Genomic DNA, 19,952 nt, shown 5'->3' with positions numbered 1-19,952 from the left:
GTGGATGGTGCCACTGTGAAGAGTTGTGTACAACATTTTGTTTAAACACCTGTTTTCAATTTTTTTTGGGTACCTTCCTAGGTGTAGGATGGCAGGGTCAGTTGGTAATTCTAGGTTTAATTTGAGGTCTTCCCTGTAGCCTAGTCAGTAGAGAGTATGCCCACAATGCAGGAGATCTGAGTTCAATCCCTGGGTCAGAAAGATCCCCTGGAGAAGGATCCCACTCCAGTGTTCTTGCCTGGAGAATTCCATGGACAGAAGACCCTGGTGAGATACAGTCCATGGGGTCACAAAGAGTTGGACAAGAGGTTTAATTTATTGAGGAAAAACACCAGACAATTTTCCACAGTTGCTGCACTATTTTACATTCTCAACAGCAATATATGAGGATTCCCACAATCACATCCTCACCAACACTTGTTATTTTCCATTGTTTTATACTCTTGTCATCCTAGTGAGTGTGACCTGATATCACATTGTTGCATTGATTTGCATTTCCCTAACAATTAATGATGTTGGGTATATTTCCATGTGCTTAGTGCTGTGCCATGCTCAGTTGCTTCAGTCATATCTGACTTTTTGAGACTCCCAGGAACTTAATCTGCCAGGCCCCTCCGTCCATGGGATTTTTCAGGCAAGAACACTAGAGTGGCTTGCCTCGCCCTCCTCCAGGGATCATACTTGTGTCTCCTGCATTGGCATGTGGATTCTTTACTGCTGAGCCACTGAAGAAGCCCTCTTAGTCAGTAAAATAGCATTATTAAGAAGAAATTTAAAAAAGAAGGAGATTACATGTAAATGTAATACATTTAGATGCAAGGTCAAATTTTTGCTGATATAAGGATTCATGTCCTGCAGTCCATGGGGTCACAAAGAGTTGGACACAACTGGACAACTGAACAGCAACAACAACAAGGATTACATAGAATTTTAAATTTAGCAGATTATGTGAGAGAATATGAATGGAGATTACTTTGACATGTTTAGATTATGGATATGATTTTTATTTGTTACTTTTTCTTATCTATAGTTTCTTCTATGACAGAGTATCATTTGTGGGAAAAGAAAAACCTTTTAAAGAACTGAAAGAAAAGAGAAATATTTGCAATTTTCAGCTTAGAATATAACAAATATTTACTTATATCATTTTACAAGATTTCTTTCTTGTTTTGCAACCAACGAATCTTCTAGCCCCTGAAAGGGTCTGAGACTGACTATCCCAGGATACCTTACCGCCTGAGTGGGGCTAGTCCTGGAGCAGCCGCTGTCCCAGGTGCTGAAGGAAATGGCCCACTCCTGCCCCCTTCACCACCTCTCATTGCTGTGCTGTTGTGGACTCTCTTGACCCCCACTTCCTAGAACATCTAGATGAACACAAAATCCTGAGTCATGCTTCCCTGCAGGGAAATTTTTTTCGGCTCCTAGCTTCAGACTAGCATCACATCAAAGCAGCTTATAAATATGTAACAGATGTAATTATGGACATTCTGAATTTACTGAATCTTCTAAAGACAGTTTTCTTCAACAGCAGATTCTCATAAGTCCTAAAACTTAAATGTGTAACTTTAAAACATTTTAATTTTGAGAAAATGATGCAAAACGAAGGGAGGAAATGAACACTTATTGAAGATGCTTACCAGATATTGTCAGTCATTTGCACACACTTGCTTATAAATCTTCAAAACATGGCAATGAAGTGGCTACTGTTATGTAATAAAGACGCTGAGGCTTAGAGAGTGATATGATTTTCCCCAAACCAAACAGCTAGTAAATGGCAGACTGGAATGGTGACTTTTGTAAGGATGGAATGGTGGATCCAGGGACATCTGATCCTGACTGCATCTAGCTTTCTGCTCCACCTTCCCTAAAGAGTAGTCTTGTCCTCATGATCCAAGATGGAGCTCCAGCTATCATAACTATACCTGCTCCCATTCCCCTCCCCTCCCTCCTTCCCCCCACCTCCCGGGCTCATAGCCTCGCCCACCCACCTAGATCCTCCCAGGCCCCAAGCGTCCCGGCTGGTTCTCAATGCGACTGGAACAGAAGTGACAAGCATAGTTTTATTCCTGGGAATCTGGAGGTGTCCAGGGTCACGATGGATCCCAGGCAAGGAAGTGATGGGTCATTGCTGCCCTGTGCTCAGCGGCTCCACCCGCAGCCAAAGTCCGCCCTCCGCGCGCAGTATCAGCTCTGGCTTCCTGCGAGGCTCCTCCTTGTCTGGTAGGAAGCGGAACCGCAGTAACGTCAGCGCTAGGACCACCTTCATCTCAGTCATGGCGAATGTCTGCCCGATACAGTTCCTGTGGGCGGGAGTTGAGGCTTTGACTGCACCCAGAACCCTCACCCGGACCCCAAAGGACCTGGTATCTGGCCCACAATCCCCATTCCCACCCACAGTATAGAGAAAGAGGCTAACCATGCCTGGAACCTTATGTGGGCTTGCATATCTCCAGACCCTAGTCTACTCTCCACTACTGAACTCAGACCAGCAGACAGGGGAGTGGGTCCCCTCAACACACCATGAACCCCTCCTTGAGACCACAACCATTCCCCAGACCCTTACCATAATGTCTGAGGGGAGGGGAGAGAAAGTGACCATCTTAAAGTTTTCCCCCTTCCTGGCCTCCACACTTAACCTGGAATTTCACCCCCAGCCTCCTACCCCCACCTCTCCACCCCCATCTCATATGGCCGCTGTCTTCACCTGGGCCCCGCGGAGAAGGGAACAAAAGCCACAGGTGACCTCCCTTTGATGTTTTCTGGGTCGAAGCGGAAGGGATCAAAGACCTGGGGGCAAGACAAGACAGGGCTACTTGGCATATGTTTGTATAGTAGGGGGAGGTGATGGCTGATTTGCCAGAAGTCAGAACCCTGAACCCTCCCCTGGGTCCCCTGAGGGGAGTGGACATGGATAAGGGAGGTGGGAGGGTGGGGGAGATATCACCTCAGGGTCTGGCCACACAGATGGGTTGTGGTGGGTCCCGAAAATGCTGATGAGGCAGATAACACCTGCGGAAGAGGAGGGGCAGTCAGGTCTAGGTCCCACCTGCCTGATTGGCCCCTCTTTCTCACCAGGAAGCTCCTCCGCTAGTCATCGTGGGCACCTTTGGGGATGACCCGGCCATCTGGAAGTACAGTGTCCTGGGTGCAGCGGCGGGAGATGACCGTGACTGGGGGGTGCAGCCGCAGACTCTCCTTGATGCACATGGTCAGGAAGGGCAGCTGGGCCAGGTCGTCCCTAAGGAAACCCCACGACAATTATCCAGGGAGCAAAAAGAGACACACCACCAGCCCTCCTTTTGCCCCATAAGACCCTCTCTGCCTAGGAACAAAATTGGATTGTTGGTTTAAATATCTCCAAACACATTAGGTTGTATACATTATTTATGGACAGCTTTTTCTTTGTCCATCATACATCAAAAAAATGGTTCTTAAAAATAAATTAAAAAAAAAAAGCAATGTGATAGAAGTACCAGAAAAAGTTTAGTGAGGTATTTTTTAGAACTTTTAAAAGCAAAACATGGAAAAGCCAACCATAAGTTTACAAATTTATATAAAAATAAAATATTATTTATGGCAAAACAGCAAAGTCAAAAGGCAAATGAGTAAAAGATCAGATTCAATGTTTACTCTTATTTATTACAGCACTAGAGACACTGGCTAATGCAATTAGATGTGGAAAAGGAGCATAATGCCATTCAAAATGTGGGGTGAATATGTCATTTTTGGCAGACAGTGATTTTATGCTTAGTAAACAAGAGAATTCACTGCAAAACTTTTACAGACATTGAAGATCCAGTAAGGGGACTGAATTACTTTTCTTTAATCCCCTTCATTTTGGGTGGTGATTTAAATTCCTTTGTAAAAAGCTTTTATTGGAGTATAGTTGGTTTACAACATTTTATTTCTACTGTACAGGAAAGCGAATCAGCTACATGTATCTCCTCATTTTTTATTTTCTTCTCATTCTGTCACCACAGAGCAGTGAGTCGAGTTTCCCTATGCTATACAGTAGGTTCTTGTTAGTTATCTATTTTATACATAGTATCAGTAGTGTATATTAAATTCTTAACATAGACTCGAGGGATTAGATCTGATAGACAGAGTGCCTGAAGAACTATGGACAGAGGTTCATGACCTTGTACAGGAGGCAGGGATCAAGACCGTCCCTAAGAAAAAGAAATCCAAAAAGGCAAAATGGTTGTTTGAGGAAGCCTTATAAATAGCTGAGAAAAGAAGAGAAGCTAAAGGCAAAGGAGAAAAGGAAAGGTATAAGCATCTGAATGCAGAGTTCCAAAGAATAGCACAGAGAGATAAGAAAGCCTTCCTCAGTGATCAATGCAAAGAAATAGAGGAAAACAATAGAATGGGAAAGACTAGAGATCTCTTCAAGAACATCAGAGATACCAAGGGAACATTTCATGCAAAGATGGGCTCGATAAAGGACATAAATGGTCTGGACCTAATAGAAGCAGAAGATATTAAGAAGAGGTGGCAAGAATACACAGAAAAACTATACAAAAGAGATGTCCACAACCCAGGTAACCACGATGGTGTAATCACTGGACTAGAGCCAGACATTCTGGAATGAGAAGTCAGGTGGGTCTTAGGAAGCATCATGACAAACAAAGCTAGTGGAGGTGATGGAATTCCAGTTGAGCTGTTTCAAATCCTAAAAGATGATGCTGTGAAAGTGCTATACTCAATAGGCCAGTAAATTTGGAAAACTCACCAGTGGCCAAAGGACTGCAAAAGGTCAGTTTTCATTCTAATTCCAAAGAAAGGCAATGCCAAAGGATGTTCAAACTACCGCACAATTACACTCATTTCACATGCTAGTAAAGTAATGCTCAAAATTCTCCAAGCCAGGCTTCAACAGTACGTGAACTGAGAACTTCCAGATGTTCAAGCTGGATTTAGAAAAGGCAGAGAAACCAGAAAGCAAAGTGCCAACATTGATTGAATCATCGAGAAAGTAAGAAAGTTCCAGAAAAATATCTATTTCTGCTTTATTGACTATGCCAAAGCCTTTGACTGTGTGGATCACAACAAACTGTGGAAAATTCTGAAAGAGATGGGAATACCAGATCACCTGACCTGCCTCCTGAGAAATCTATATGTGGTTTAAGAAGCAACAGTTAGAACTGGACATAGAACAACAGACTGGTTCCAAATTGGGAAAGGAGTACGTCAAGGCTGTATATTGTCACCCTGCTTATTTAGTTTATATGCAGAGTACATCATGTGAAATGATGGGCTGGATGAAGCACAAGCTGGAATCAAGATTGCTGGGAGAAATATCAATAACCTCAGATATGCAGATGACACCATCCTTATGGCAGAAAGTGAAGAGGAACTAAAAAGCCTCTTGATGAAAGTGAAAGAGGAGAGTGAAAAAGTTGGCTTAAAGCTCAACATTCAGCAAATGAAGATCATGGCCTCTGGTCCCATCACTTCATGGCAAATAGATGGGAAAACAATGGAAACAGTGAGAGACTTTTTTTAGGCTCCCAAATCACTGCAGATGGTGGCTGTAGCCATAAAATTAAAAGATGCTTGCTCCTTGGGAAAAAAAAAAAGCTATGACCAACCTAGACAGCACATTAAAAAGCAGAGACATTACTTCACCAACAAAGGTCTGTCTAGCCAATGCTATGGTTTTTCCAGTAGTCAGGTATGGATGTGAGAGTTGGACTATAAAGAAAGCAGAGGGCCAAAAGATCAATTCTTTTGAACTGTGATGTTGGAGAAGACTCTTGAGAGTCCTTTGGACTGCAAGGAGGTCCAAGCAGTCAATCCTAAGGGAAATCAGTCCTAATATTCATTGGAGAGACTGATGCTAAAGCTGAAACTCCAATACTTTGGCCACCTGATGTGAAGAATTGATTCATTGGGAAAGACCCTGTTGCTGGGCAAGATTGAAGGCAGGAGGAGAAGGGGATGACAGAGGATGAGATGGTTGGATTGCATCACCGACTCAATGCATGTGAGTTTGAGCAAGTTCTGGCAGTTAGTGCTGGACAGGGAAGCCTGGTGTGCTGCAATTCATGAGTCACAAAGAGTAGGACATGACTGAGTGAACTGAACTGAATTCAAATTCTTAACAGGTGATACAGTTAACTTATTCAAAATTGGATAACCACAAAACACAAGTTATGGCCCAACAGCACTCATTTCCCTTCCTCGCAGTTTGCCTAATAATTATTTTTTTTATGTATTCTAGTACTAGATCCTGCCAAGTCTCTGATCATATTCCTACTAAGCAATAATGACAGAACCAACCAACCCTCTCTTCTCAGCAGAACCAATGAGAGGGGCTCAGAAATAGACCAGGAGACTTGCACTTACCATTCAATGTTTTTAGGCTCACGATCCTTCAGGAGCTCTTGCACCTCCTGCCGGCAGCGCTCCTGGTATTCTGGGTGCTTGGCAAGGTTGTACAGAATCCAGGAGAGACCACTGGCTGTGGTATCATGGCCTGAGAAGCATTCAGAAAGGCTTGGGTCTCTGGGCTACTTCAGCACCAGAGCACAGACAGCTCCCTTGCATTAAGGCCCATGGAGAGGATGGGGAGGGATAGGGTGGCCCAGGGTCCATTCAGCAAGTTCTTTCTCCTCCTGTAGTCCCACACTGGGACCCTCACCTTCAAACATGAAGGTGTCAGCTTCAGCTCGGATATCTTCATCTGACAATCCCTTCCCATCTTCATCCTGGAGAGGAAACAAGATCCCCAGAATCACACCAGCTTCCCTGGTGGCTCAGAGGGTAAAGCGTCTGCCTACAGTGTGGGAGATCTGGGTTCGATCCCTGGGTCAGGAAGATCCTCTGGAGAAGGAAATGGCAATCCACTCCAGTACTCTTGCCTGGAAAATCCCATGGACGGAGGAGCGTAGTAGGCTACAGTCCATGGGGTCGCAAAGAGTTGGATACAACTGAGCGACTTCAGTTTCAGTTGAAGGCACCTGAGTCTAACGTGAGACAATCTTTGAAAATCTCCATCATCCATCTAGAAACCCATGGCCACCCTGAACTCCTGGACACTATCACTAGAGGACCCACCACACAGACTTCCTCTTGACCACTTTGCCTCTTAAATTGTCCCTGGTGAATGCAATAAAAGATCCATAAATAGTTTCATGTTTTTATGTTATGCAACCTGGGTTAAAGAATGACTGAATGGAAACTGAACTTAGAAACTAGAGATTGAGCATTGCCCCAATGCCATTTGCTCACTTTGTATGATAGTATTGGGTTGGACAGAAATCTTGCTTAGGTTTTTGGCAACCCAATAAATTCAGAGATTCCTTTTCTCTCCTAAAGATAAGAAATGGGTTATAAACCTATAGATCTTTAGACTTCAATTTCTTTCCAGTGAGGATTTATTTAAACTCCAGAACATTGTCTGTCTTTTCTACTCTTGTCTCATATTGTTTCATATCTTCTTCTCTTCTCTCCCCTCCTCCCCTCCTCACTGATCCCTTCTTCTTTTCTTTCTCTCTTTCCCTCTCCTTGACCACCCCTGTAGGGAAGAAGGGGGCATATATCTCGCATTAGTTCTAAAATTCAGAATGTCAGTGCAATCTGATGGTTAAGACTCCACACTTTCACCGCAGGGGACAGAGGTTCCATCCCTGGTTGGGGAACTAAGATCCAGCATGCCAAATGGGGTGGTCAAAAGAAAAAGAGTTCTAGAATTCAACACTTGGCAGTAATTCCCCTCCATGCAAGCATGGCTGCATGTAAAGATAGAAGCATCATGGTGCCCTCAAAGGAATTTGGGGATGGGGAACCAGGGCTACAATTCTACTCTGACTACTGTTGCTGCTATAAATAATACATAGGTTGCTCTTATCTAGGGTTCTGTATATATGCGTACATGTATATATATGTATGCAAGTATACAGACATGTGGGGCTTCCCAGGTGGTTCAGTGGTAAAGTATTTGCTTGCCAATGCAGGAGATACAAGGAAACATGGGTTTGATCCCTGGCTCGGGAAGGTCCCCTAGAGGAAGAAAAGGCAAGCCAATCTGGCATTCTTGCCTGTAAAATCCCGTGGACAGAGCAATCTGGTGGGCTACAATCCACGAGGTCACAGAGTCAGACATGACTGAGCTCACACATATGTATATGCACATATCCTGTCTTATTAACTTGGAAGTAGAGGGAAATCTCAGGCCCCTCACAATTTCAGATTTAGCAGCCCTCCTGCAGGCAGTATTCCATATTGGTCATCTGTAAAATTTACCCTGACCCACCCCTCCCTTCCACGAGCATCTCACATGGCGCCCCAGTGCCCTCTGCATCCAGTCTAAGTTCTTTGATCAAATCAAGTTCCCAAGATCCAAATCAAGGTTCTACTTCTTGAACAAGAAACCAGAGGAGCCCACCTTGGTCAACAGGAGCACATCAATGAAGTCCAATGTCTTGGTCTTCGCTTTGGCCTTGAGGAAGTCATCAATACCCTCACTGGGGAGGGTGCGGTGCCGCTCCTGGATGACGGCATCTGTGAAGTCGTGCACCAGGCGGCAGGCCCTGCGGAAGCGCCGCCCATCTGGGGTGAGGTAGTACAGGAAGTCCATGTGCAAAAAAATCTCTTGGTATCGTTTTGCGACAAGGGCACTGAGCTCCAAGATGGCAGCAATATATTCACTGGGCTTCCTGTAGAATGAGAGCATGAAGGGATGCAACAACTCAAAACACTTGAAACCCAGAAGCCGAAGGCTACCTCTCTTCTGGAAACTGAGGCTCCAAGAACAGGTGGGCCCATAGATCCAGTATGGTGATGAGCCAGGAGAGTGATGCTCCAGACTCTTCTCAACCCACTTCCCATCTCTGTGAGCTGCCTCCATACCCCAGGGAGCCAGAGCACAGCTGCTCCTCTCTCTCTTATCCAGTGTCTGCCCTTTTTCTCCAAAACTGTCCACTTGCTCAGATCTTCTGGTAGCAGGTCAATTGGAGAAGCAAATGGCAACCCACTCCAGTGCTCTTGCCTGGAAAATCCCATGGACAGAGGAGTCCATGGGGTCACAGAGAGCTGGACACGACTTCATTTTCACTTTCTTTCACTTCCCTATTCTCCTTAGATCCATTGTCAACACCATCCAGGGTCTACGTTATGGTCAGTCTTCTCTTGAGTCAGATGTCAGAGCTCAGATTTGACCATGACTCTCCTCTTCTGAAACACTTTTCATAGCTTCCTGGAAACCTCAGGATAAAGTTCATATCCTCTTTGTCTGGCTTCAAATGGCCTTAAAATATAACCTGCCCACTCTTCCAACCTTAATTCCAAACTGTCTCATCACTATTGCACACACTTTGTTCATTATAACCTCCTGCCCTTTATCAAACAGTTCTACCTACTTGTAGGAATCACTCCTTCTCTTTCCCTTCCCTGTCCTTCAATGTCCAGCTCTGATTCACCTCCTTTGGGAAGACTCTTCTGATTACCCTCCCTCCCTCATCTACTCTAGTGGGTCTATATTCCAAGGCCCTGGACTGAGACTCACTCCTGGCAATTGCTGTCGTAACTGAAGACGCATTTCTGCAGACTGTCCAGGGTCATGAGGCTGATGTGTTCAAACATGTCCAGATGGGTGTGGCCCTCTTTGATCAGGCGCTGCCACTTGGCCTGAACAGAGAAGAGGACACAGGTGAGGCTGAGAACTGCCTCCCTGGTGCCCCTCCCTAATCCCAAACACCAAGATGCATTCCCCCAGACTCTGTCTCCTGGTCCCAGGCACCCAGCCCCAGGGAGGACTGGGCTTGTGTTACTATTAGTGTATAAACTCCATGGCTGGGAGCCAGGAGATCTAGGTTTGTGAATCCTGGCTCTGTGCTCTATACTTATGTATCACTGGTCAACTTTGAATAAAGTTAAGTGCTAACAATTGTTATTCAGTGACCGCAGCCATGAAATTAAAAGATGCTCCTTGAAAGAAAGGCTATGGCAAACCTAGACAGTGAATTAAAAAGCAGAGACATCACCTTGCCTACAAAGGTGCTTATAGTCAAAGCTATAGCTTTTCCAGTAGTCATGTATGGCTATGAGAGTTGGACCATAAAGAAGGCTGAGCACTGAAGAATTGGTGCTTCACATTTTGGCGCTGGAGAAGATGCTTGAGAATCACTTGGACAGAAAGTAGATCAAACCAACCAATCCTAAAGGAAATCAACTCTTAATATTCATTGGAAGGACTGATGCTGAAGCTTAAGCTCCAATATTTTGCGCACCTGATGTGCAGAGTGGACTCATTGGAAAAGTCCCTGATGCTTGGAGAGATTGAGGGCATGAGCAGAAGGGGGTGACAGAGAATGAGATGGTTAGACGACATCACTGTCTCAATGGGCATGAGTTTGAGAAAACTCTGGGAGCTAGTGAAGGACAGGGAAGCCTGGCGTGTTGCAGTCCATGGGGTTGCAAAGAGTCAGACAGGACTTAATGACTGACCAACCTAGAACAACAAATGTTAGGTTTTATCATCTTCATTGTTATAAATAGATTAGGAAAATATTCCCTATGTTAGAAGAGTTAATCCTGTGCGGGCTCAGAGTACCCATGCACTTTTTTGCTGGGTAGGCCAAGAAATTGGAAGGCCCTGATGTTCTTTACCTGGCCCATTTCTCAGAGTTCTGTTTGCAGCAGACAGCCTTGAGAAGTGAGGTAGTGACTCCTCCTGGACAAACATCAGGATTGCTTCTAATTGCTATAAGAGTCATAGAGTCCCTAAACCTAGTACCCCCTCCCCTGTGACAAAACACACTACCTGAGCAGGCATCTATAGGAGCCCACCTGTGTCACTTGCATGCGATTCAGTGACTTGGATGAAGAATGCAAACCAACAAGAAGCACGTGTTGTTTGCTGGGCTAACCTTTGTCTATGACCCAGGAGTCTCATGTATTCTGGCAGAATCCATAAAACAGTAACAAGCTCACTTGTCAGCTTGCAAGCATGGAAAAATTACAGGTACTTCACAAAAGCCTGACCTCTAATTCTTCACTTCCCTATGTATATATCCAAACTTTTCACAATGCAATTTTTCAGTAACTCTACTTGGAGGTGGAGCCTGTTTCAGCATCCTTTGATCCTGAGCTGGCCCTGGACTTGCTTTGGCCAATAGACTGTGGTGAAAATGATGAGGTGACCAACCCAAACCTAGACCCCAAGGCACATTGCATCTTCCTCTCAGTCTTCTCAAACCCTGCCTCTGCTATTTGAACCAGTCTGAGATGCCCTTTGAAGGGAGAGAATCACATGAAAGGGAGTCTAGTTACCCCAGCTGAGATCATCCTAGATCAGCTTGTAACCAACCAAGCTTCAAACCTGTGAGAGGACTGACCCAGACCAGCAAGGCTTCCTATCTGTATGGTCAGGCCACCCAAGACAGCTGTCCTCTTGCTCTCTGTACATCCCATGCTTGACCAGTCCCTGCTTCACCTATACCCTATTCGCATGACAGACCTTCCTCTTAATCATGGAGCCTAATGAGTAAATTCTACATACTTGTCTTCAGCCCCAGATAGTGATTGCTCTCATCTTTATATCAAAGCATCTCCATCACAATAGTTTATTTAAGCGGTAGTGAGGGGGTGGGCTCCTCTACTAGTTTTCTTGATAACTTATGAAACAACCTGACATCAATTTCCCCACAACTGCTTACATCCCACTCCCCACCCTGGTAGGGAAGACTTCTGCCATGCCCTTGCTGCTGTCTGCTGCACATGGTGGGGTATCACTCCAGGACCTTGCTTCAGACATGCAAGACCCCTGTATCCATTAAAACACTGATGTCTCTGTTTCTTACTCCAGCTCCTTCAGTTCTGTGGCTTGCGGGCCTGCAGGGTGCAGTGCAACACTATCAGACCCATAGCTGATCAGATACATGAGTGACCCCATCTCCATCTAGAAGAACCAAACAACTGACTCATAGATTTGCTGTCAGTGTGCCTGTATGCTCATTCATGTCCAACTCTGTGACCCCAGGCTCCTCCATCTAAGGGATTATCCCCCAAAGAATATGGGAATGGGTTGCCCTTTCCTCCTCCACGGGATCTTCCTAGGGATCAAACCTGTGTCTCTTGTGGCTACTTCACTGGCAGGAGGATTCTTTACTGCTGAGCCACCTGGGCTGACCTTTGTTGTCAATACTAAAATCCTTCTTGTTTTCAAGTGATTTATTACTTAGAAATAACTAGTCCAATATTCATTATTATTATCAAACATGTCTCAAGATTCCAAGGCTTCTGTCAAGGTAGAATAGAAACTAATGCCTTCTGAGCACCTACTATGTGCCAGGGATGTGGTTCCAATATGTTAGCTCTACTGACTGAGAGCAGGGATCACAATATACTAATTTTATAGCCAAAGCAACTGAGGCTCAGAAAGGAAGAACAATGGACTCAAAGCCACTTAGAACAGCCAGAATTATAAATAAGATGTCTATGAGCCTCCATGTCCCCCAGACTCCAGCTGGAACCCTGGGTTCAAGAGACTCACATGCATGATGTCTGTGCTCTTGGTGAAAATCTTCATATAGGGCTTCAGGATGTTGAAGTGGAAGGCGGGTGTCAGCATGCGACGGTGCCTGCTCCACTTGTCACCAGCACTCAGCAGGAGCCCATCCCCTAGCAGAGACAGCCACAGGGAGTGAGCAAAGGAAAAATATTCCTCTGGGTCCCCAGGGATGTCCACAACCCCCTTTGTGAACAGTTACTCACCCAGCCAGGGCTTTAGAACTTCATAGAAGATCACGTCCTTTGGTGCGATGGCAGCTGACATGAATGAGGACTGTTAGGGTCCTCTCCCCAGGGAGAGGGGGGAGGGAAGGGGCTTTTGGTGGGGAGTGGAGGACCCTAACCAGGAATCTGCATTCCCCCTCCAAGCCAGCCATAGCAGAATGGGGCCAAGAGCACCGGAAATGTGGAAGGGGTGTGAGGGGAGGGGGGAACCAGACCAGGCTACAGCACAGAATAGAGCAAAGGCAGAGCCCACACGACTCTGTGTGCTTAGATACATCCCAACATGACACAACATGCCCAGCATTCCTTGACATGGCATCTTCTGAACACCCAAGCATAGCTCAGCACTCTACAAAACATCATTATGGGGACCAAGGACACCACACTTGCCTCAGCAGTGACCCCTCCACCCCCGAGACGTCTGACATGGCCCCATGTGTTAACAGGGCCTGACATGGCCCCAACATGTGTGACACAACCTGATAGGACACAAGAGCTCTGCCATGGACCTGAAGACCATCTGACCTGACCTGAGTGTGGCCCAGGCAGGCTCCAGACAGAACCTGACTACAATGATGATACAGACCTGAACCAGGCAAGACCCAGACCCACCCACACAAGGTCTCAGGCATTCCTCAGAGTGGCTTTGAGTCTCAGACTTCAGATAAATCTGAAATGTACCCCAGGAGTGACAAGTAGGAGAACCAGAGAGTCTCTAATGGCATCACAGACAAGAACCAGAGAGACTCCAAGATGCCTCAAATGTCTTTGGCCACAGCTGAGCCCCAGAGGTCACTGAGACCATCTCTGAGCTCAGTTATAAAATACAGCAGGTGTCACCAGGTATAACACATGTCAGCTGTAACCAGAATCAAGGTAGAAATATAAACATGACCAGATGTGGCCATTCAGCAGACATTGCACAGACATGCCTGGAGGTCAGGCAGGTGGGATTCTGCAATGGGAGAGAGTGGCATCTTTGCCATGCCCCCTCGCCTGCATCCTGGTCACTTGCACACCTAGAGGCAACACAGAGACTATGACAGGGGACAAGCTGTGGCCAAGGGCATGTCTACCTGGAGTAAAGAGCACAGGCTTGATGCAGGTGGGGTGGAAGACGCGGATGATTGCATGCCAGGGCCCCACCCACCAGCAGGACACATCCCCATAGGTGCCGGCCAGGCCTTGTGTGTACAGGAGACCTTCCTCTGAACTCTGAATCTGGAGAGGAACAAACAAGACCAAATTCACACTCTTCTAGGCTGCCAGAGGGAAGGACTTGTAGGAAAGTGATCCCAACTTGAACCTATGCATCTCCTTCAACAGCAACTCCTTAGTCCTCAGCCTCCTGCAAGGTTCCTTCCCCTTATCCTCCATATATGACAGTTGGGGTCCCTTGGGTGTGGGGAAAGAAATGGCCTTTCCCTGTTTGGATCCCAAACACCATGTACCCCTGATTTCTCTTCCATTCCCTTATTCCAGATAAGAACTGAGGCTCTGAGTGATGGAGTCACTTACCCACATTCTTACAGATAATACATCTGAGACACTAGTCCAGGACTGTTTAATCCAGGGCCTGCATTCTTAGCTCCAAAACAATAGCTCCTGTGTCCCCAAGACATGGAATTCAGAGTTTCAGGGATGCAGGAATTGGTCCTATGACCCAGGCAAAAGAAATTAAAGGGAACCCTCTATCTTTTCCTGGAAGTGTCGTGAATGAGCTCACTGTTCCATGAAGGTTGAGTTTCTGGGTTTCTTCTGTACCAGGATGAAAGTGATGCTGTCACAGATGAGCACGGAACTAAACGATGGAGACAGATTTCTTTGTCTTCAGATTGTCTATCTCTGATGGACTGTTTAAGCCCTGGGTCCACCTGGACTTGAAGACACCCATCTGGGATTTTACAACCAGTTGATTCGCTTTCTCTTGGTAGATCATGTAGCGTGGTATTTCCATCATTAACAACTAAAGGAGACTTTAGCAGGTAGAGAGAGGAAGGGCCCTTCCCAGGTTCACCCAGCATTCTGGTGTCTGAACCCAGGTCTCTGTCACATGCTGCTTGTTGCCCTGCTTGCCTGATCTGTCTGTGGATGGGAGGGGCAGAGGGCAAGGGAAGGAAGAAAGGGTTGGGTGAAGTTTCCTCAGGAAGATTCCTGGGGACTGGAGAAGGAGGACACTGAACTACAAGTGTTCAAGCCCTAGGACAGGCTCAAAGAAACCAACCCACCAGAGAGGTAAATAGCCATGGAAATAGCAACCCAGATCTTCTATCAGCCACAGGCCTTCATTGCTCTTGGTCTGGGGATTGGTGGGGCTGAGGACATGCCTGGCAGGGGGCCTGGAATGTTATGGATGCCCACTGCATAATTCTATCCTTTGCTTTAAAATTTTTTGCTCATTGTTCCAGATCCAGTTTCAGCAACTCCTCTTCCAGGAAGCCTTCCAGCATCCCCCAGCAGAGAACCTTGCTTCTTCTCTGCGTTTGTGCAGCTCATCTCCCTCTGGCCAATTTCCTCTGTTTGGTTTTTTTTTTTCCCCCCCTCTGGCCAATTTCTGACCACACCAGGGTCACAGATCTCTCTGCCCTAATCTGAGCCTTTATGTTTGGGGGTGTCTTTCACCCAGGACACCAGGGTGGGGTGTAAATGGCAATGGGAGAAGGGAGGAGGGAGGAAGCTATGAGATTGGGATGATGAATACAAGAAGGAAAGAAGAAGATGGCAGAGAGAGGAGGGGAGGGGTGTTGGGGTCCTGTAGGGGCCACATGGAAGCTTGGCAGGGAGGGGCTGGAAGCCCTGAAATGTATCATGGCACCCACCACCACAAGCTCTTCCTGAGTACCTGAAGCATTGGCGACGATCCGGATCAAGTCAGGGTGGCAGAAAACGATGACAGGGGTGATGGGACCCATCCAGACCCTAAATCCTTGGGAGTATTTGGCCACCAGCTCAGTTAATTTGCTCATGCCCTGCTCCGTGGGGGGGATCTGTAAGCAAGGTAAGGGCCATCACTCTGCAGAAGGAGAGTCCACTGCAGTGGACAGAGTGTGGGATCCTGCACAGATGGAGGGAATCTCTGCTTCCTCCTTCCCTCTGGGGGAGGGAGGGACCTGGAGGCTCTCCAAGTCCCAAGGGTCTATCCCAGGGCACAGGGAGAAGACAGGCTCTGTGCCCACAGGGAGGTGGACCTTGGCTTGAGAAGGCACATTTTTCTGGTCCTCCTGGGAGTTGTCCACCAGGGATGGCCACAGGAGGAAATCCTTATGGGGGAGGTTTGACCTCAGACTTCTCCCTGGGTTTTGGTCCCACATCCTTTTATCTCTCGGCCAGTCCACATGGCCTCTGCTTCCTTGCATAGGAAAGGATCTGCAGACCTGGGACCTTCTAGCCCTGGCTGACCCCAGGGACAGACATGAACTCTGCATATTAATCAGCGAGGAAATGTGACCTAGGAACTCCCTCGCTGGTCAGTCTCTGTGCAGAGTGCATCCTGTCTATTTCTATGGACAACACTTTCAACTGTGCCACTTATGAATGAAGAAACTGATGCCATATCCCCTCAAAGGGGAAGAAGTGTGGATTTTCTCCTGGTGAAGCACCCTTTCCCTCACAATGCTCCTTTCAAACCTGACAAATACCCCAGGTGCTCTAGGCAGATGACATCATTTTCACTTTTGTGCATTGCTCTTGTCTCCCCAAGCACCTAAAGTGAGGATTCAAAGCACTAGATGAGATTGGTCCAGAGAGGGAGCGTGACTCAGCCGAGGTCACTTATCAAGAGGGGCTGGAGGAAGGAAGTATAAGCAAGGATGGCCCCCATGGCCAAGCTCTTGTGGGGAGGGCAGAACTGTGGTAACCTTGTAACATTCCTCCAGGACCTGCTGAGACCATTTTAAGACCCAGAATCTCAGCAAATCTTCACAATGAGCCTTGGACATCAATATTGTGAATTTTGCCTTAATGAACAGTAGTTGTTTTAAGTCCTTCCCCAAGTTTAGTTCTTGTCCCAGGCAGGAGAGGGAAGCTGCCTGGAAATTGGAGGGGGGAGCTGGATACCCATCCATTTGACCTTGACTGAGGGAGATGATGGCACATTCATCACCAGGGTCATCAAATATTTATTTTGAGTGCTTACTTTGTGCCAGCCCTACACAGGGCACTGTAGTGTCTCCTCCCCAGAATGATAATCAAACTGGGATGTGTTAATAAGTAATTGGGTGATTAACTGTTTAATTAATTGTGACTAGGACCAAGTCAAAGGTCCAAGTCTAGGGCACAAGATAGGTGGGTGTGGAGGAGAGGTAGGTCTAAGAAGGCTCTGAAAGAGGAAGTGAGTAGCTAACTTTATCCAGATGGGGGGAGGGGCCTAATGGGACATCTTGGGGGAAGGGTGGGGTGTAAGATTAGCGGAAAGGGTCCTGGGAATGGGAGAGGGTGGGAGCTTTTCTCTTGTAGGTGGGAATAGGGAAGTGATAGCTATTTCCTGTGAGGAAGCTGTGACCCAGAGTGAAAAGACACAGGAAAGGGGCCACATGCAGAGCAGACCCTGGACAGCACCCTTGAGAGGACCTCAAGGCCACCATGGAGACTGGAGAGGCCAGGGAACCAGGTTCTGGACAGCCCGGCCTCAGAGATGCAATAATGTGTGCAAGGCATGCAGCAGGTGGACCCTAAAGCAGGCTTGGGTTGGAAGGACAGGATGCGGGGAAGGTCTTGATGGCAGAGCAGGGGAATGATTGAGTGAGGGAAGAGGGGCTCCCTGGCCTCCCTGGCTTCTCTGCTGTCCTAACTTGAGCCCCATTCCTGGCCCTCAGGAAGTCCATCCACCCTGATCCCCCAGACCCATGCTGCTGCCCACACTCACCATGCCTAGGTGACCCAGGAACCAGTTGTGTTTTGGGGGCTGCGGGAAACACTGGAGGCGACGAGAGTTGTTGTAGAAGGTGTAAGTCCAGGCCAGGATGTGGGCCAGGAGCCAGGAAGCCCCAACCAACAGCAGCAGCAGCCATGGGGAGGCTGCCACTGGCCCGAGTCCCAGCCAGGACAGGCTCAGCTCCAGCATCCTGTGGGGCAGTCAGAGTGGAGGCTGAGTCCTGAGGATGAAGGAAGAGGCAGTGATGGTGAGTTGTGAGGCAAAGACAAATAGAGGGAGAGGAGCAAGGGAGTGAAGGGCAGGGATGGGGAGTGTTGGGACGGGCGAGAGGGGCTCAGAGACAGGCAGACAGGGACTGGGAGAGGGGAGGGAAAACAGAAATTCAGAGGAAGAGAAATATAGACAGAAAGACACATACAAACACGCACAAAGAATGTGTGTTAGTTACCCACTGGTATTCACTCATCTCCCAGGCCAGTTCTTTGCCTGGAGCCACCCTGCCTTGGGTAGCAGCCTTCCCCACCCTGGGCCAGGACCCTCAGCCTTTTGACCCCCAGCCTGGCACCTTCTGTCAAAAGCGGCTTGTCTCACACAAGTTCCTCTCTTCTCCTCCTGGGATTTGGAGCTTTATTTGGCCCCTGAACCTATGGGAAGCTGCCAGGGGCCAGGCTAAGCCAACCAATCCCTGGAGCCTGCTTACTTCCTCTCTACCTGGCAGCTGCCCACATAGAAGGTGGAGGGAGGGGGAGCCCAGTGCTATTGAAAGCAGCTTGTGAACCAGCTCAGAATCACACACTGTTGACACTGAGTCCTCAGGACTCACTATCTCCTATGTGGGCACATAGGGGTATGGGCAAAGGTGACTCTTGGCTTCCCAGTTTACAACCAGCCCTGCCCTTCCAAGGTCAAGGTACAACAGGTAAAAGAGTGTATATTCAGGTGCCAGGTAAGTAGGACCTGGCCCCAGCCTTATCCCAAAACATGTCTGGGGCTCTGCTCCACGCATGCCAGGAGGGCTTCATGCACCATGTCTCAGCACAGAATCAATAAGCTCAGAGACATGAAGTTTCTACCATCTGGGTCACAGCCTGGAAAGGTATTCAAGCCCTTCCTCCAAACAGCCCGAAGCCTTGTTTGAGAGATGATTTCTGGGAGCCAGAGCAGAGAAACCAGCCTGGATGGGCATTACCTGCCCTGGACTCATGGGATAAAAAGCCTGCAGCCAGAGAGGGCACTTGGTGGCTTGAGGGTAAGGCTGCAAGGGGCTCATAGAGAAAAAGATCCACTCAGGCCAGGACAGAGTTGGGAGATTCTGAGTGGGCAGCCTCACTCTGACTGTGGGCTGTGCTGACCTTCCCTGGACTCAGTCTTCCCATGTGGCAAGTGGGATGTTGGATGAGAGCCTGAGAGAGGAACCAAGGAGAGTCCCACAATAAGATGGGAAGATCAGGATCCCCCCAAAAAGATGGAATGAAGGAAAAGGCCTGTCACCTAGTACTCACGCTTCTCTGTGCCAATATTCCACACAAATATTCCTCTTCTGTGTAGAGAACTGTATGTAAAAACTGTGTGCCAGTTACCTCAAAAAGCATGCCTGTAGTTGGCCAAGAACTCTATAGAAAGCACGCCTACTATGTATCAGGTGCTTATATAAAATGCATCTTGCTGTTGTTCAGTGGTCAACTTGTGTCCGACTCTCTGCAACCCCATCAACTGCAACATACCAGCCTTCCATGTCCTTCACTATCTCCCCGAGTTTGCTCAACCTAATGTCCACTGAGTCAGTGATACCATCCAACCATCTTATCCTCTGTTGCCCCCTTCTCCTCTTGCTGTCAATCTTTCCCAGTAGCAGGGTCTTTTCCAGCTTTTCACATCAGGTAAGCCAAAGTATTGGAGCTTTAGCTTCAGCGTCAGTCCTCCCAATGAATATTCAGGATTGATTCCCTTTAGGACTGACTGATTTTATCTCCTTCCTGTCTACTGTATGCCAAGTACTCTTCACAAATCTGGTTTACTCTGTGCCAGCTGTTGCAAATGGAGCATGCCTACTGTGTATTGGATGCTCTCCAGAAGGCAGCCTACTCAGTGCCAGGTGCTCTATATAAAGCATCCCTGCTATGTGCAAATTACTCTATGTTAAGAGCACCAATTGTGGGCTCGGTGCTTTATGTAAATATGCCTACTGTGTGTCAGGTACTCTACATAAAGCATGCCTACTGTATGCTGGATACTCTAAACAAATCCTTTCTCCTGTATCCCAGGTGTTCTACATAAAGCACGCCTACTGAGTTGCCAACATACTGCACAAAGAACATCTACTGTGGTATTCATGAAGGAT

At 47.4% G+C, this 19,952-nt stretch overlaps 1 protein-coding gene across 2 annotated transcripts; it reads right to left on the bottom strand.

Annotated features, from left to right (window-relative positions):
- Positions 1-2,122: 2,122 nt before the first annotated feature.
- LOC138086668 (cytochrome P450 4F3) lies at positions 2,123-17,800 on the bottom strand. Of its 2 annotated transcripts, none has more exons than XM_068981513.1 (12): positions 17,603-17,800; positions 15,581-15,725; positions 12,718-12,771; positions 12,497-12,624; positions 9,509-9,630; positions 8,390-8,660; positions 6,644-6,710; positions 6,349-6,478; positions 3,105-3,238; positions 2,945-3,009; positions 2,705-2,787; positions 2,123-2,300 (listed from the first exon to the last, which is right to left on the bottom strand). In XM_068981513.1, exons 1-12 carry the CDS (start codon positions 17,798-17,800, stop codon positions 2,123-2,125), a joined length of 1,575 nt encoding a protein of 524 aa, XP_068837614.1. The 2 variants fall into 2 exon arrangements, with proteins under 2 accessions (XP_068837614.1, XP_068837616.1); XM_068981515.1 differs by lacking the exon at positions 15,581-15,725 and adding an exon at positions 13,815-13,959.
- Positions 17,801-19,952: the final 2,152 nt, after the last annotated feature.

The sequence above is a fragment of the Capricornis sumatraensis genome, chromosome 9 (genome assembly GCF_032405125.1).
Source record: "Capricornis sumatraensis isolate serow.1 chromosome 9, serow.2, whole genome shotgun sequence".
Classification (NCBI taxonomy): Eukaryota; Metazoa; Chordata; class Mammalia; order Artiodactyla; family Bovidae; genus Capricornis; species Capricornis sumatraensis.
Note: the sequence above shows the minus strand (reverse complement) of the source record. Positions and strands in the feature narration are given on the sequence as shown.

Excerpts from the sequence above, each read along its gene's own strand:
- LOC138086668 (XM_068981513.1), bottom strand. The coding sequence starts at position 17,800 with ATGCTGGAGCTGAGCCTGTCCTGGCTGGGACTCGGGCCAGTGGCAGCC. Across the intron at positions 12,772-15,580 it reads GATCGTCGCCAATGCTTCAG|CTGCCATCGCACCAAAGGAC; the intron begins GTACTCAGGAAG and ends CATTCATGTCAG. Across the intron at positions 8,661-9,508 it reads TACGACAGCAATTGCCAGGA|GAAGCCCAGTGAATATATTG; the intron begins GTGAGTCTCAGT and ends CTCATTCTACAG.